The 14,384-nt window shown below is 45.3% G+C and overlaps 1 protein-coding gene across 1 annotated transcript in view; it reads left to right on the plus strand.

The window, feature by feature from the left end:
• LOC117807847 (short transient receptor potential channel 5-like) overlaps nt 1–13,150 on the plus strand; it is a 57,448-nt gene extending 44,298 nt beyond the window's left edge. Inside the window, exon 10 of the mRNA XM_034677257.1 lies at nt 8,865–13,150. Coding sequence (XP_034533148.1) covers nt 8,865–9,890 — 1,026 coding nt within the window. The 3' untranslated portion in view covers nt 9,891–13,150. The remainder of the gene's footprint in view (nt 1–8,864) is intronic.
• The last annotated feature ends 1,234 nt before the right edge of the window (nt 13,151–14,384 follow it).

A 14,384-nucleotide genomic window follows, 5' to 3' on the forward strand; every position in this document is an offset into this window, starting at 1 on the left:
AGCAATTCTAAATAGGTGGGTTTTGGTGAGTGATTTGAAGGTGGAGAGGTTGTGGCAGGTTCTAATGTTAAGTGGTAAGGCGTTCCAGAGGGTGGGGGGGCGGCGACAGAGAAAGCTCTGTCCCCCAAGGTTCGGTGCTTGGTGTCAGGTGGTAGGGAGAGGAGGTGGGCGTTGGAGGATCGGAGGTTACGGGAGGGGGTGTGGTGATGGAGCAGGTCGGTGAGGTAAGAGGGGGCCTGGTTATGGAGGGCTTTGTGGGTGAGAAGGAGGATTTTGAAATGTATGCGCTGTTTGATAGGGAGCCAGTGGAGGTTTTGGAGGACAGGGGTGATGTGGTCATGGGAGCGGGTGTGGGTGAGCAGGCGGGCGGCAGAGTTCTGGATGTATTGTAGTTTGTTGAGTTGTTTTGAAGGAAGGCCATAGAAGATGCTGTTACAGTAGTCAAGTCTGGAAGTGATAAAGGCGTGGAAAAGGAGAGAGATGGACGGAGACGGGCGATATTTTTAAAGTGGAAGAAGGCGGTTTTGGTGATGTGCTTGATGTGCTGTTCCAGAGTGAGATGGGAGTCCAAAATGATACCGAGGTTGTGAACATGTGGGGACGGAGTGAGGGAAGCATTGTCGATGGGGAGGTTGAAGTTGTTGGTGGTTGTGGTGAGGGATTTGGGGCCGATGATTATGAGGTCAGATTTTTCACAGTTGAATTGGAGGTAGTTTTTTTGCATCCAGGATTTAAATTCAGTCAGGCAGTCGGTCAGGGCGGAGAGGGTTGGAGCAGTTATGGAATTGGTGGAGATGTAAAGTTGGATGTCGTCAGCGTAGCAGTGGAAGCGGAGACCGTGACGACGGATGATTTGACCGATTGGGAGGATGTAGAGAGTAAAGAGGAGGGGACCAAGCACCGAACCCTGGGGGAGGCCTTGGGACAGGGGAGCTGTGGGTGAGGTGCAGTTGTTGATATTGATGAATCTTAATAGTGGTTGTACTGCAGAAGTTCTAGGGGTTCCCGTAATGACAACTATATGGGCGCAAAGGTCTATTTCCCCACTTTCTGGTGGTAATTTAATTGTGTAGATATTTTAAACAGTTCAGGAGTTACTGTTTTGAGAAGTATGCATGTCAAATCCTGTCGGCGGCGACGGTTTGGGAACAAGAGGGTTAATATCCTCAAAACTGTAAAATGAAAAAAAAACATCCTCGTACAGTGTGTGCAGATAGAGAATTTAGCTATTCTGTAGGAGCCATATGTGTGTGTTTTATATGTGACGTGTTGGTAAGTGCTGTATATTGATGTGAGGGGGGTGTGTGCACTCTGCTGGCACTTGAGTGGTGGGTACGTCACTGTGGGTGTGGGCGCGGTGGTTACAAGTAATTCCACGCACCTGTAGTCTGTTGGTTTGTTAACGAGGAAGGGTGAGTCGGGAGTGACACTTTCTGTTGACCGCTACGCTTAACACCACATTAGTTTTGCCGTTCTGTACTTTGTCTTGTATTGTATGAAGCATCTGTTCAAGTTGCGCATCGTGAGAAATAAAGAGCATTAACGAGCATTAGAAGTGGATGTGTGTTTCTGTGAGTGCGCGTCACAGGTAAACTCCCGTGCTTAGCCTTCCGCGGCGTGTCGGTTTTGGTTTGGATAAATCGTCAGTCAGCCGCAACATTAGTCAACAGAAATGTTATCGAAGTGTTGATACGTGGAAGATGTTTCGTTTATGGACTCCTGGAGCGCTCGCTGTTACGCGGGTGAGTAACAGTTCATTCATCGCTGGTCTCCTCTGATTCATTCACGCCCTGCCTACTACTACGTTCATTCATCATCACCGCTGGAATTAAGGTACTGCTACACACACTCAACAGGTTCCTTTGGTGAATCAAACTATTCCCCTGGTAGGCATAAGCGATATAGCCACGTAAGGTGGTTGTATTGTTTTTTGTTTTTCAGCCGTTTGTTATTTTCGTGTCATCGGCGGGTGGAGCAAATTGTCTCGGGAGTACCGCCGTGGTTCTCGTTTTAAGACAGCTTGTCTGATTCGGGACCATCGGTATACAGGTACATAAATACCCACCGCTTGAGCCACAGAAGACTAGGGTGAGTTGGTTAGTCTAGTTTTCTGTAGGCAGTTTAGAGGGGAATATTTGGTCTACCTGTTAATTGAGTGTTTTTGTGAAGCTTGTTGTAGTATATGCATCTTATTCTTAAAGGTCAACTGACTATAGTTATGAACGTATTTTGCATGGTTTTTGATAATTTGTGAATGAAAATGGAGTCAGGCAGATCAAATCCCTCTTCTGATGTGGGTCAAAAAAAGGAGGATAAGAGACAAAGTAAACTCACTGCCAAAGCATTTGCGAATAAAATTGAAAGTCTTCAAAAGGAGCGAAAAGTAAAAGTAAATCAAATTAAAGGTGTTTCAAAGGAAATTAAAGGTCTAATGCAAAATAAAGATAATGCTACAAACATTCAGTCTCAGCTTGAAAATTTGCATGTGCTGTTTGATGATGCAGGTAAGCTCCATGATTCTGTAATTCCATTGCTTCCTCAGGAAGAACAAGAAAAACAAAATGTGTGGTTTTCCAGCGTGCATGGACACCATCATAGGTTTGTGGATGAGGTGAAGGAATGGCTTTCTGATGCTCAAATCCTAACCCTGAGGAATACAGATATTTCTACACTCCCTCAGTCACTGCTGCCTGGTGTTGAGTTGCAAGATGCACAAAATAATGAAGAGTTGTTTGTTTCCAATCATGTTGAGGATGATATTAGGCCGAGTGACAGCATCTCTAATGTTGCAAGCAGAGAATCGAACAAAAGAAGTTCAGTCGGAAGATCCAGTGTTTCGTCTACTTCATCTGCATGTATTAAGGCTGAGGCAGATATGGCTGCACTTATGGCTCGCCAAAGGTTGTTAAAGGATAAGCATGTTTTGGAAGAGCAAGAGGAGCAGCTCAGGAAAAGGAAAGAGAAGCTTGATTTGGAGATGGAAATAGCTGCATCTGCAGCTAAATTGAATGTGTTGAAAGCCTCCAACACTTCACGTGTTTCCAGTGCTGTGCGTAGTAGAGTGGATGGAATGAGCTCGTACCTGGAAAGGGAAAAGGGTAGGGTTCAAGCATTGAATGTTGATGCTGAGATCTTTGTGCCTGTGGTTGCAGGCCAGGCATCTCTGTATACCTCTGTAGGTGGCCAGCTTGGACAACATTTGGTGGATGTAAGACCCAAGGTAAGAAATGTGGAACTGCAACCTCAAGCCACATTGTCATACCAGCTGCCAGGACTAGATTCAAAGATGAAGAAAAGTGGTACACAGAGCTTTAATACTGGACCCTATGTAGAACAAGATCTCTCTGCACCTGTGATGAGAAGTAGCACTGATCAGGGACGCTTAATATCAGTCTTGGAGAGGCAAAATGAGATAACATCCTTACTGGTGGAGCAGCAATCTCTCTCTCTTCTTCCAAGACGTGACATTCAGTTTTTTGATGGGGATCCTTTGCAGTATCAGGCTTTCATCAGGGCCTTTGAACATAGTATTGAGCAAAAGACCCACAGTGCAAGAGATTGCTTATACTTCCTTGAGCAGTACACCAGAGGGCAGCCTAGGGAGATGGTTAGAAGCTGTCAGCATATGCCTCATGAGAGTGGATATGTCGAGGCTAAATCTTTGCTCCAGGAACATTTTGGCGATCCATTGAAAATTGCTTCTGCCTACATGGAGAAAGTTTTCACATGGCCGGTGGTAAAATCTGAGGATGTGAAAGCTTTGCAGGCATATAGCTTCTTGTTGCGGGCATGCTGTAATGCTATGGAAGGAGCTGAGTCCACACATGAGTTGGATGCTCCTACTAATATGCAGACAGTAACAAAGAAATTGCCTTATAAGCTCAGGGATCGTTGGAGAGATGTCGTCTGTGATATACAGGAAAGGTTCCATCGAAGAGCCAACTTTCGGGACATTGCTGGGTTTATTGAAAGGCAAGTGAAAATTGCAAACGACCCGATCTTTGGAGACCTTAGTGATTCTCCAGCGGCAGTAAGAAAGGATGTTAGACATGTTAAATCCCAACCTTCTTTTAAGCCAAAGGGAAGTAGCTTTGCCACTACTGTTACTAGTGTGGATGAGAAGGTTGAAGCTGGGACGAAGAGAAGAATCGATACACCCGTGGTAAAGGTTTGCCTGTTTTGCGGAGCTGGACACACCCTGGATCTATGCCTTCTATTGGAGAAGAAGACGCATAGTGAGAAGATGTCCTTCTTGAAAGAAAATGGGTTGTGTTTTGGCTGTTTGTGCATTGGGCACAGAAGTAAGGATTGCATGAAGCGCCTTTCATGTAAGGTATGCAATCTGAAGCATCCCACCATGTTGCACATCCACCGCAAAGAAGGTGAAGATGGTTCAGTGCAAGTAAGGGGGGGAGCAGGAGCCACGGGTAGAAGTGCTTTGATTTCAGTGCAGTCTAGTGGGCTTACTGGGGCCGGTGAGCATGATTGTACTCTCTCTATACTGCCAGTGCAAGTTAAGTCAAAGAAAGGGCAAGAAACACTTGTTACCTATGCCTTTCTGGATCCTGGGAGCTCAGCGTCATTCTGCACTGAAGGACTAATGAACAGGTTGAATATTACGGGTAGGAAAACAGACATTCTCCTTAGAACCATGGGTCAAGAGAAAGTAGTTGGCAGTAATATTGTGGCAGACCTAGAGGTAGCTGGGTTTGGCGCAGACTCTTTCATTGAGCTACCTGAGATGTTCACACAAAAATGTATGCCTGTCCATCAAGGTAACATTCCCAGACAGGAAGATCTTGTAAGATGGCCACACCTAGAGCATTTAAAGATAGCAGAGATTGACTCAGGCGTGGACCTACTTATTGGAACCAACGTTCCCAGGGCCCTTGAGCCATGGGAGGTTGTTCGCAGCGTGAATGGTGGTCCGTATGCGGTTAAAACGATGTTGGGTTGGACTGTGAATGGTCCTCTTAGAGGAGAGTGCATCACTGATAACTGTGTGGAGTATGATGTCACTGTTAACAGGATTTCTGTTGCAAAGCTTGATGAGCTCTGGGAGCAGCAGACAAAGACAGACTTTCCTGAATGTGCTCAGGACGAACAACTCGGGCTGTCTAGGGAAGACCGACACTTTATGGAGTCCGTTTTAGAGTCAGCTAGGTTGGTTGATGGCCATTATAGCATTGGCTTGCCTTTGAAGCAAGGTGACCTGAAAATGCCTAATAATAGGAAGGTGGCCGAGCAGCGAGCACTGAGTCTCAAAAGGAGGTTCAAAAAGGACAGTGCTTTGCATGGTGATTATACCAACTTCATGGACGACATAATTTCTAAGGGTTACGCTGAAAGGGTACCAACTGAGGATATGGGTCGTTGTGATGGGAGGGTGTGGTACATACCACACCATGGGGTGTACCATCCTCAGAAGAAGAAGATGAGGGTTGTTTTCGATTGTGCTGCTACATTCCAAGGAACATCATTAAATTCCCAGCTTCTTCAAGGCCCAGACCTTACTAGCTCCCTGGTTGGCGTCATTGGCAGGTTTCGAAAGGAGCCTGTTGTACTTATGGCTGACATAGCAGCTATGTTTCATCAGGTCAGAGTAGCAAGCTCAGACTTGGACCTGTTAAGGTTTCTTTGGTGGCCAAATGGAGACCACAATCAGGACCTTGTGGATCATAGAATGGTTGCACATCTCTTTGGAGCCACGTCATCTCCAAGTTGTGCAAGTTTTGCCTTAAGAAAGTGTGCAGAAGATAACCGAGGTCAGTTCAGTCCTAAGGTCATTGACACCATTCTGCATAATTTTTATGTGGACGATTGCCTCGTATCTGTTGGTTCTGAAGAGGAGGCAGTATTGCTTTATCAAGATCTCTGTGCTATCTGTGCTAAAGGAGGCTTCCAGCTAACCAAATGGGTTAGCAATAGGCGCACTGTGCTTGCTGCCGTTCCTCGAGAGGAAAGATCTATTGAAGTTAAGGATCTCGACTTGGACAGTGATATCTTGCCCATGGAAAGAGCCTTGGGGGTGCAATGGTGTGTCCAGGAAGATGTCTTTAAGTTTAAGATCACACTCAGGGACAGGCCTCTGACAAGGAGAGGGATTTTGTCGGTCATCAGCTCCATCTACGACCCTTTGGGATTCCTGGCACCTGTTGTACTTTCTGCAAAGAGAATCCTTCAGAGGTTGTGCAGAAGTCAGCTTGGTTGGGATGACCCCTTGCCAGTCATGGTGGCCCAAGAATGGATAGCCTGGCTCAAGGAACTCCATCAGCTTGAGAATTTCAGGGTTGAAAGGTGCTTGAAACCTCTTGGCTTTGGAGAAGTCTCTTCTGCCCAGCTACACCATTTCGCGGATGCTAGCGAGGATGGGTATGGAACAGTGACCTACCTGTTACAGCGTAACATCAAGGGGCAAGTCCACTGTGCATTTGTGATGGGAAAGGCCCGCATAGCTCCATTGAAATCCGTCACTATTCCTCGTCTGGAATTGACAGCAGCAGTGGTTGCAGGCAGGATGGATAAGCTGTGGAGGAAGGTGTTGCATTTGCCTCTGCAAAATTCCGTTTTTTGGACTGACAGTACTTCCGTGTTGAAGTACATCAGGAACGAAACTGTGAGATTCAAAACCTTTGTTGCAAATCGGGTGTCAGTAATACTCACACTGTCCAGTCCATCGCAATGGAGGTACGTGAATACATTGAGTAATCCTGCAGATCTGGCTTCCAGAGGGGCTAAAGTGGGATCCTTCTTGAAGGCTGACGCTTGGGTGTTAGGGCCCAAGTTTCTTGTCGAGCCTGAAAGTGATTGGCCTGAAAACCCTGATGTCTCTGGGAAGCTCTCTCCAGAAGATCCTGAGGTTAAGACAGTTGTGTCTGTGAATGCAATCCAAGCTGATGAGCAGACGGGCTTGGTTATGCGTTTCATATGTTATTTCTCCTCTTGGATTAAGTTGAAGAGGATGGTTTGTTGGCTCCTTAGGTTTAAGACATTGCTTTTGGCTCTTAGTCAAAGGAGGAAGCGGTTGAGAGCAGCTTTCGCTCAGTCTGGCTTGGGTGAAAGGCAGCTTGAAGACAGGCTAAATGAGAAGATGCTGATTTGTTCTGGAAGCGGTGGGTCAAGGAGTACTTGCCTCAACTTCAGGAGTGACAGAAGTGGCAGAGCACCAGACGGAACTTCGTCCCTGGAGATCTCGTTGTCGTTGTGGATGAGTCTGCGCCTCGTAACTCGTGGCTCACTGGAAGAGTGGTGCAAGCTGTTCCTGATAAGAGAGGACTGGTGAGACAGATTCGTGTTAAGACGAAGACCAGCTGCCTGGACAGGCCCATCACTAAGGTGTGCCTTCTTCAAGAAGCAGAGGAGCCATGAAGACCTGAATTGACTCTTGAGCTTTTTGCAGACATGGACTTTATTGTTTTTTTTTTTGACTTGGACATTCGCAAATGGACATGGTAATGAACTTCAGCTAAAACTTCCAGCTAGAGTCTTTGGGGGTTTTTTGGACTCGATGGATTTGTATTTGAATGTAATGTTGTTAACTGATTGATTTTGTTGCAGTTTCTGTCTCCTACAGGTTAGTTGTTGTGTAATTAGTGTTTTAGCATAATTAGGGGCCGGAATGTAGGAGCCATATGTGTGTGTTTTATATGTGACGTGTTGGTAAGTGCTGTATATTGATGTGAGGGGGGTGTGTGCACTCTGCTGGCACTTGAGTGGTGGGTACGTCACTGTGGGTGTGGGCGCGGTGGTTACAAGTAATTCCACGCACCTGTAGTCTGTTGGTTTGTTAACGAGGAAGGGTGAGTCGGGAGTGACACTTTCTGTTGACCGCTACGCTTAACACCACATTAGTTTTGCCGTTCTGTACTTTGTCTTGTATTGTATGAAGCATCTGTTCAAGTTGCGCATCGTGAGAAATAAAGAGCATTAACGAGCATTAGAAGTGGATGTGTGTTTCTGTGAGTGCGCGTCACAGGTAAACTCCCGTGCTTAGCCTTCCGCGGCGTGTCGGTTTTGGTTTGGATAAATCGTCAGTCAGCCGCAACATATTCAGATTAAACTCATTTTTTGAACCAGGCTGTAAACATGTTTATTTCTGATGTAAAGATCGTCTTCTTTTGAATTGGTGTGTATGTGGAGCCAGCCTCAAGTGGACACCACTTCTACCACTTCTGAATTAGCTTCAATTCTCGTGGCCGGTTGATGTTTACTCAAGTAATTACATCCAACCCCTTTGAGCCCTGAAGCTTATCAAGCGTCCAGATTGAAAACCAACAACAAGACTCGCCCGTAGAGATTCTGGGTGTTGCGCTTCACACGGCGCTAAAGAAAGAGTGCTGTTGAGTCTTTCCCTGAACTGACCATTTTTCTCAGTCACACATTTCCCTTCTATTTTTTCCACTCATCTCTCACTCTCACTCTTTCTCACTTGCTTGCCTCTTGACCTCGATCTCCCCTTCCTCGCCACCATCCCCCTGAGTCCTTACCCTCCTCTTCACCCTCTGCCTTGACAAATTGATGTTTCACCTCCTCTCCCTCATCCTGACACCAGTCACCAGTCTTATCTCTTTACTTTCCCCCTCTCCGCCGCTCGCTGTTTCCTCCCAGTTTTCACTTTCCTGAGACTATCACACCATCCTTCAGAAAAAACTTTGTAGCCTTCATGACACATCATTATTTCTTCCTTCCAGTGTCAGTCTTTTTGAGGCCTTTTACTCGTCTTATTCCCTTCTTCCTGTTTGAATCTGATCAAAACGCAAAGATAGTTTTAAGCACTCCTCGCCCAAATGAAGTATTTATTAAGATTTACCAATTTTGGCATCCTAACATGAAAATTCAAAATACTTCTCTCCATTTCTTTCCAGGAGTTGAAGCAAGACATTTCCAGTTTCCGTTACGAAGTCCTGGACCTCCTCGGCAATCGGCGTCCTCCACGGCGGCACTACTCCTCCTCCAGTGAAACAGCGAAAGATGACGGCGCCGGGGCCTCAGAGGATGACAGCGAATCAGGCGACGGCAGTGGAGGCCAAAGGTCAAAGGGCGTGACGTTCATGACTCCGCTGGAGGACGACAAGCTGCCCGAACCAGAACAAGGGGTGTCCGCTTTGGTCCGCTCCATATCAGGAATGACCCAGATGGAAAAAACGGGGGACGACGACGAGGTGGATCTGGAGGAAGGCATCGGATGGGGGGAAGAGGAGGAGGATGAGGATGGGAAACCAAAGAGCAACGGGCTGAAGACAAACGTCATGCCTTCATCCTCCACCTCCGTCCTCCCCTCCCAGTCTTCGTCGTTCGCCATGGCGTTGTCCTCGTCACTTTCTCGCACAAGGACTCGCCTTCAACGCCTCTCATCTCCAGGATCAAAGACAGACTCTTTCAAGCGCCTCTCCTACCTGTTCTCACGCTCCAAACGCAAAGCCCCACCGCTGCCTCTCCCCCTGCAGTCCCCACCCTCCTACACTATCTCTGACGGGCTGCTGCGCCCCTTAGGGAGCCACAGCCACTCCGACTTTGGACTCAGTAACGTGACCAGGAGCGAGACTCACCTGCACGAGGTGGGCCGCTCAGTCGACATCAATAACCCCTCGTTCTCACCACGGAGAACGAATGGGCGGGACTCCCTTCTGACACTTCCCCTCCCACCCCCGTGTCCCTGCCAATCCCTGCACTGTGCTTCCAACATGTCCGAGTCCAGCTCACGCCTCCTGGACTCCAGCGAGGACGTTTTCCAGGGCGGAGGCGTGGGAGGATCAGGCGAGGGCGGTGTGGACGGAGGAGGAGGGGGAGGAGGTGGGGTTATGCTGATGGGCGGCTGGGTGGGACCTTGCGACGATGTCATAGAGGACACCTGCGAGGTCATAGAGGACTCTGTCACCACGCAGCTATAGGAGAAAAGGACAAACTGTTTTTCTTTGTTTGTTTGCTAACGGCTTCACACAGAGAGGGACAGAGAGAGAGAGAGAGAGAGAGAGAGAGAGGGAGGGAGGGCGATGGGAGGGCCGGGAATTCAATGGAATCTGTTCTAGAACTCAGCAGAGCGGATTCTGGAATTCCGACGTGGAGTTCTACTAGAGTGCCGACTTTCCAAAAACGGAGCAGCCTCAGTGATGGTTCTGGTTGGACCTGTGACAGCAGAAGGGATCCTCATTGGCGGATGTTCATAAAGACAGTTTGACATCGTCAGGTTGTCGAGGAAGGGAATGTGTCACAGTCACTTTAGTGAACTCCAAATCAATTGCACGGATTAGCTAGAAAGCACTACGGCCAACAAGATACCAAGCTAACCAGTTATTACTTGGTATAACTAACCAGAGAGAAAGGGAGCTAACTAGGTAACTTGCCAAAGAGGTACCCATCTAGATAATAAGCTAACTAGCTAGAGAGAAGGTCAGGGTCAATAGAATTGCACGGATTGGCTAGCAAGCACTGTGGCCAAAGAAAACCAAGCTAACCAGTTAATAGTTGGCCAGAGAGCGAAAGGGAGATAACTAGGGTACTTGCCAAAAAGCTTAGTATCTAAATAATAAGCTAACTAGCTAGAAAGAAGGTCGGCTTGCAAAGAAATGGACGAGTGAGTTAAAGCTCCAAATAGGGAGCAAGCAAAGCAACCCGTTAGCAAGCTACTGAGGGAACCAAGTGAGTAACCTGCTCATGAGCTAATCCCCGCTGACTTCACTTACTAGCTAGCGGCTGAGTGAGCAAAGTGACTTCAGAGTAAAGACACGACTCAGTATGATACATTGCCGCACACTTTATGATCCCCTCAGGGAAATTTGTAGGAAGGCTAATCTGGTAGGGAGCTATCAGATGACCTTCAAGTGATATAACAGCTACCAAAGTAACTGCTAGTGAGCTACTAGCTAGAGAGTACGGGTGTGCATCTACCCTAAACTGATTGACCTAGCTAGACTTGGTGAGCTAACCACAGAGGCAGTAACTGATCTGCCAAAGTCAGGTCTATAATCTGACCTTGCTTGATAGAGCTAACTAGCAAGAGGCCAGATGTGCAAAGAAAGTAGCTCATAAGGGAGTTAACCCCCCAGCTGTTGTGACGATCACGAGAATCCTAAATTACAAACATGTATTACTAACTGTGCTGGTCTCTGGGAGACTCAGTTTGTGATGGGGACTACATATATCACATTATATCCACGGTCAAACTGTCTTCATAAACATCTGCCAGACATTTCCAGACATGCCACAGAGGAAGAGTACAAATTTCCTTTGGGAGATTCAAACACGCATGGCCATTATGGAATTACAACCAACCAAAGCAACTTTTCAGAACGGGAATATCGTCAAAAGTCCACGTTTGGTTTCAAACACGCGACCCTGTCTTTCCCTTTAACCAAACTTCACTGGATTAAAATGGAATTAAATCGGCTTGAAATCATTGGAATTGGAACAGGACTAAACTTGAACTCTGATTTACCTCCTGCCAAATGGATTGGACATGGGTCCCCGGACTTCTGCCAGACTGGAAATTGTGAGCTTTAACCACGACAAAACGGAATAACCTCCCCTTTAACTCTGGATTAAACTCTGACCGAATCACTGGGATGAACGGAAACAGCATGGAACCATTGCTCTGCTGTCGATAGCCTGCACCCCCTCTCTCTGCATCAACAAGGGCCAAGGAACTTTATTTTATCCTAATAACAGTTATACTAGTAATAATAATAACGATCATAATAATAATAAGTGACTTCTAATAATAGTTATGAGGACTATTCTGGTTTCTTAAGACTGTCTTTGCTTCTATTTGAGTTGCCTACAATATTCTGGCTTCTCGTTCAGCTCTTCCTTAATAAGTACACTTTAACCTGATGAATAAAAATATATGGTGATATTTCTTGTGAAGAGGATAAACGGCGGTGTGAAAGGAAGGGATAGAAAAAGAGGAATGGGATTGAATTCGGAGGGTTTTGTGAGAAAAGCACAGAAAAGGAACGCGACCGAGGGAAAGATTGTGAACCGCTGAGGATGAGATGGAGAAGTGGAGTTTGCCTTTCTATCTGGGAAATCTATTTTAAAGGGAAATTTCACCAGAATTTCATCATGATATATATTTTTTTCTCTTGAGGTCGCTCAGTGCGGCGACTTCAAAAGGTTGGCATGAGCAGAGGCTGTTGAATTTTTACTCTGGTTAATATACGACTGTCAGCGATGAAGTAGAGAAATTATGCATGTTTGATCAAAAAAACCACAGTTACCTGCAACACACACACACCAACAAACACACACACACACACACACACACACACACACACACACACACACACACACACACACACACACACACCAGAAATACAAGCACTTGTGACGAGTAGCTCCAGCCAAAGTTTCGCCACTTTCTTTATTTTTCTGTCTTTCTACCTAGTAAAGTAAATTGCCTTTTTGGAGCCTTCAGCATGCCTGGAAACTCACCAAACTTCACACACTCATCAGGCATGGTGAAAATTTCGATATTCTTTTGGTCCCGTGCAAAAAGTCAAAAAAATGGCTCAATAGCGCCCCCTTCAACACGGTTCAACTTACATGCATGACATTTTTTTCACATATCTATCAGGCCAAGACCTACAAAAAAGATACCTAATATCATAGTGAAATCCCAACAGGAAGTTGGCCATCTTGTTTTTCTTTTTCAGTTTTCCACCTGATTCGCAAGGGTACGTATTTAAAAGATCTTGCCCTAGGCCTTTTCTCCAATCAAGTCCAAACCACACACATTTTGTAGTAGACACATTGACGATTCAAAGTTATCAGAAAAAGGTAGCAAAACCTAAAAATTGAGGGTGTGGCAGACGTTCAGGCAATGCATCAAACGCACTTGTCTCGCCATAAACAGGAAATTGATTGATTGATTTATTTTTTAAATATTTTTATTGAGAAATATGGCAAATTTACAATGACAGATCAACACCGGAAGTCACAAAAGCAAAAACATATATAGTGAGTGACTATTACAACGGAATACTGTGCATCCAATGTATTGAAGTACAAAAATGATAACACAACAAGCCATAATTTACTTTTTTCAATTTTTCAGCAAGCATAGAGAAAAAACAGAAAACAAAACATGACATATCTCCCAAAAAATATCCATATATAGTAATAATTTTAATAACAGTTATAATGGTAATATATCAATAAAATTAAATATAATAAAATGAAAGGAAATTGATTTTTGGTGGCTTTGAAATGCACAAAATCTCACCAAATTGGCCACACGCATCTGCCACAAGTCCCAGTTATATATTTTAGGACTCTCGTCCAAATAATTCTAAAATCTGCTCCAAAGCGCCCCCTAAAGGGTTAAAAATAAAGGTAAAATAACCCTCCCCATAAACGTTTTTTTCAGCTACGTGCACAATTTCGGATATGCATATTCAGGGCATCAGGATGCACAAAAAAGCTTCTAGCACCCATATCCTAAAACTAATAGGAAGAGCACCACCTAGCTTTGAATGTGAAAAATGCCCCCCCAAGTAAGGGTGCACACTGTTACAGTACACAGCAACACCTGCTGCACATCAGGCGGTGGTTGTAAGTGTGTGAGGGCCCGTTCATTGCTGCTTTCTGCTTTAGTTTTACTTCTTTTTGTCTCCACCTTTCTTTCATTTCACTACTTTATAAAATCGCTCACATCCATCCCTCCGACAGACGCTGTGACTTCACCACCAGCTGTCTTGGCAGCACCAACAGAAAGCTTCAACACACCGATGAATCAACGTCTCCAAAATGTCACGGTGTAAAATACAGACCTGATCACTCTCTGAACATCCTGTAATCACAATGTCACCTCCTGAGCCAGGAAGCTCAGAGTGGCAGAGTGAGACGCCGCCAGCTATCCTTGAATTAGCAGCCATGGCCCAGCTGAGTGGGTGCTGTTAACACCTCATCGTCACTTTACATCTGACGTCACATCAGCTAACGGTTACTTCTACTTTGACCCAATCTCCTGCCGCCGCTTAATTCAACTTCCAGCCAACACTTCCCTCTCCTTACACTTTGTGATTTATAGCCACATAAACGAAGGACGACTAATTTCCCCATCGTTTAAATGAAATTTAAATTCTGACTAACCATATTTTGGGAGTTGGGGTTGTAAGAAGACACTCAGAAATTAAAGAATATTCAACACAATTTATTTAACACAGTTAAACACAGGATCTCTATATGATTATCTATATGGCACTTTTCTTTAAGAAGACAAAAATAGGAAATAAAACAATGTTGGACGAATAAAAACAGCCAATGATAAAATATTAGAACAATCAAAAATATAAAATTAAAAAATGAATTTGGATTAAAAAAACTCAATGATTAAAACACGCTCAATGTTAAATTGGTTTGCTGAGTGTGGTTACAGTTAGCAGAGC

Source organism: Notolabrus celidotus, chromosome 23, assembly GCF_009762535.1.
Source record: "Notolabrus celidotus isolate fNotCel1 chromosome 23, fNotCel1.pri, whole genome shotgun sequence".
Lineage (NCBI taxonomy): Eukaryota > Metazoa > Chordata > Actinopteri > Labriformes > Labridae > Notolabrus > Notolabrus celidotus.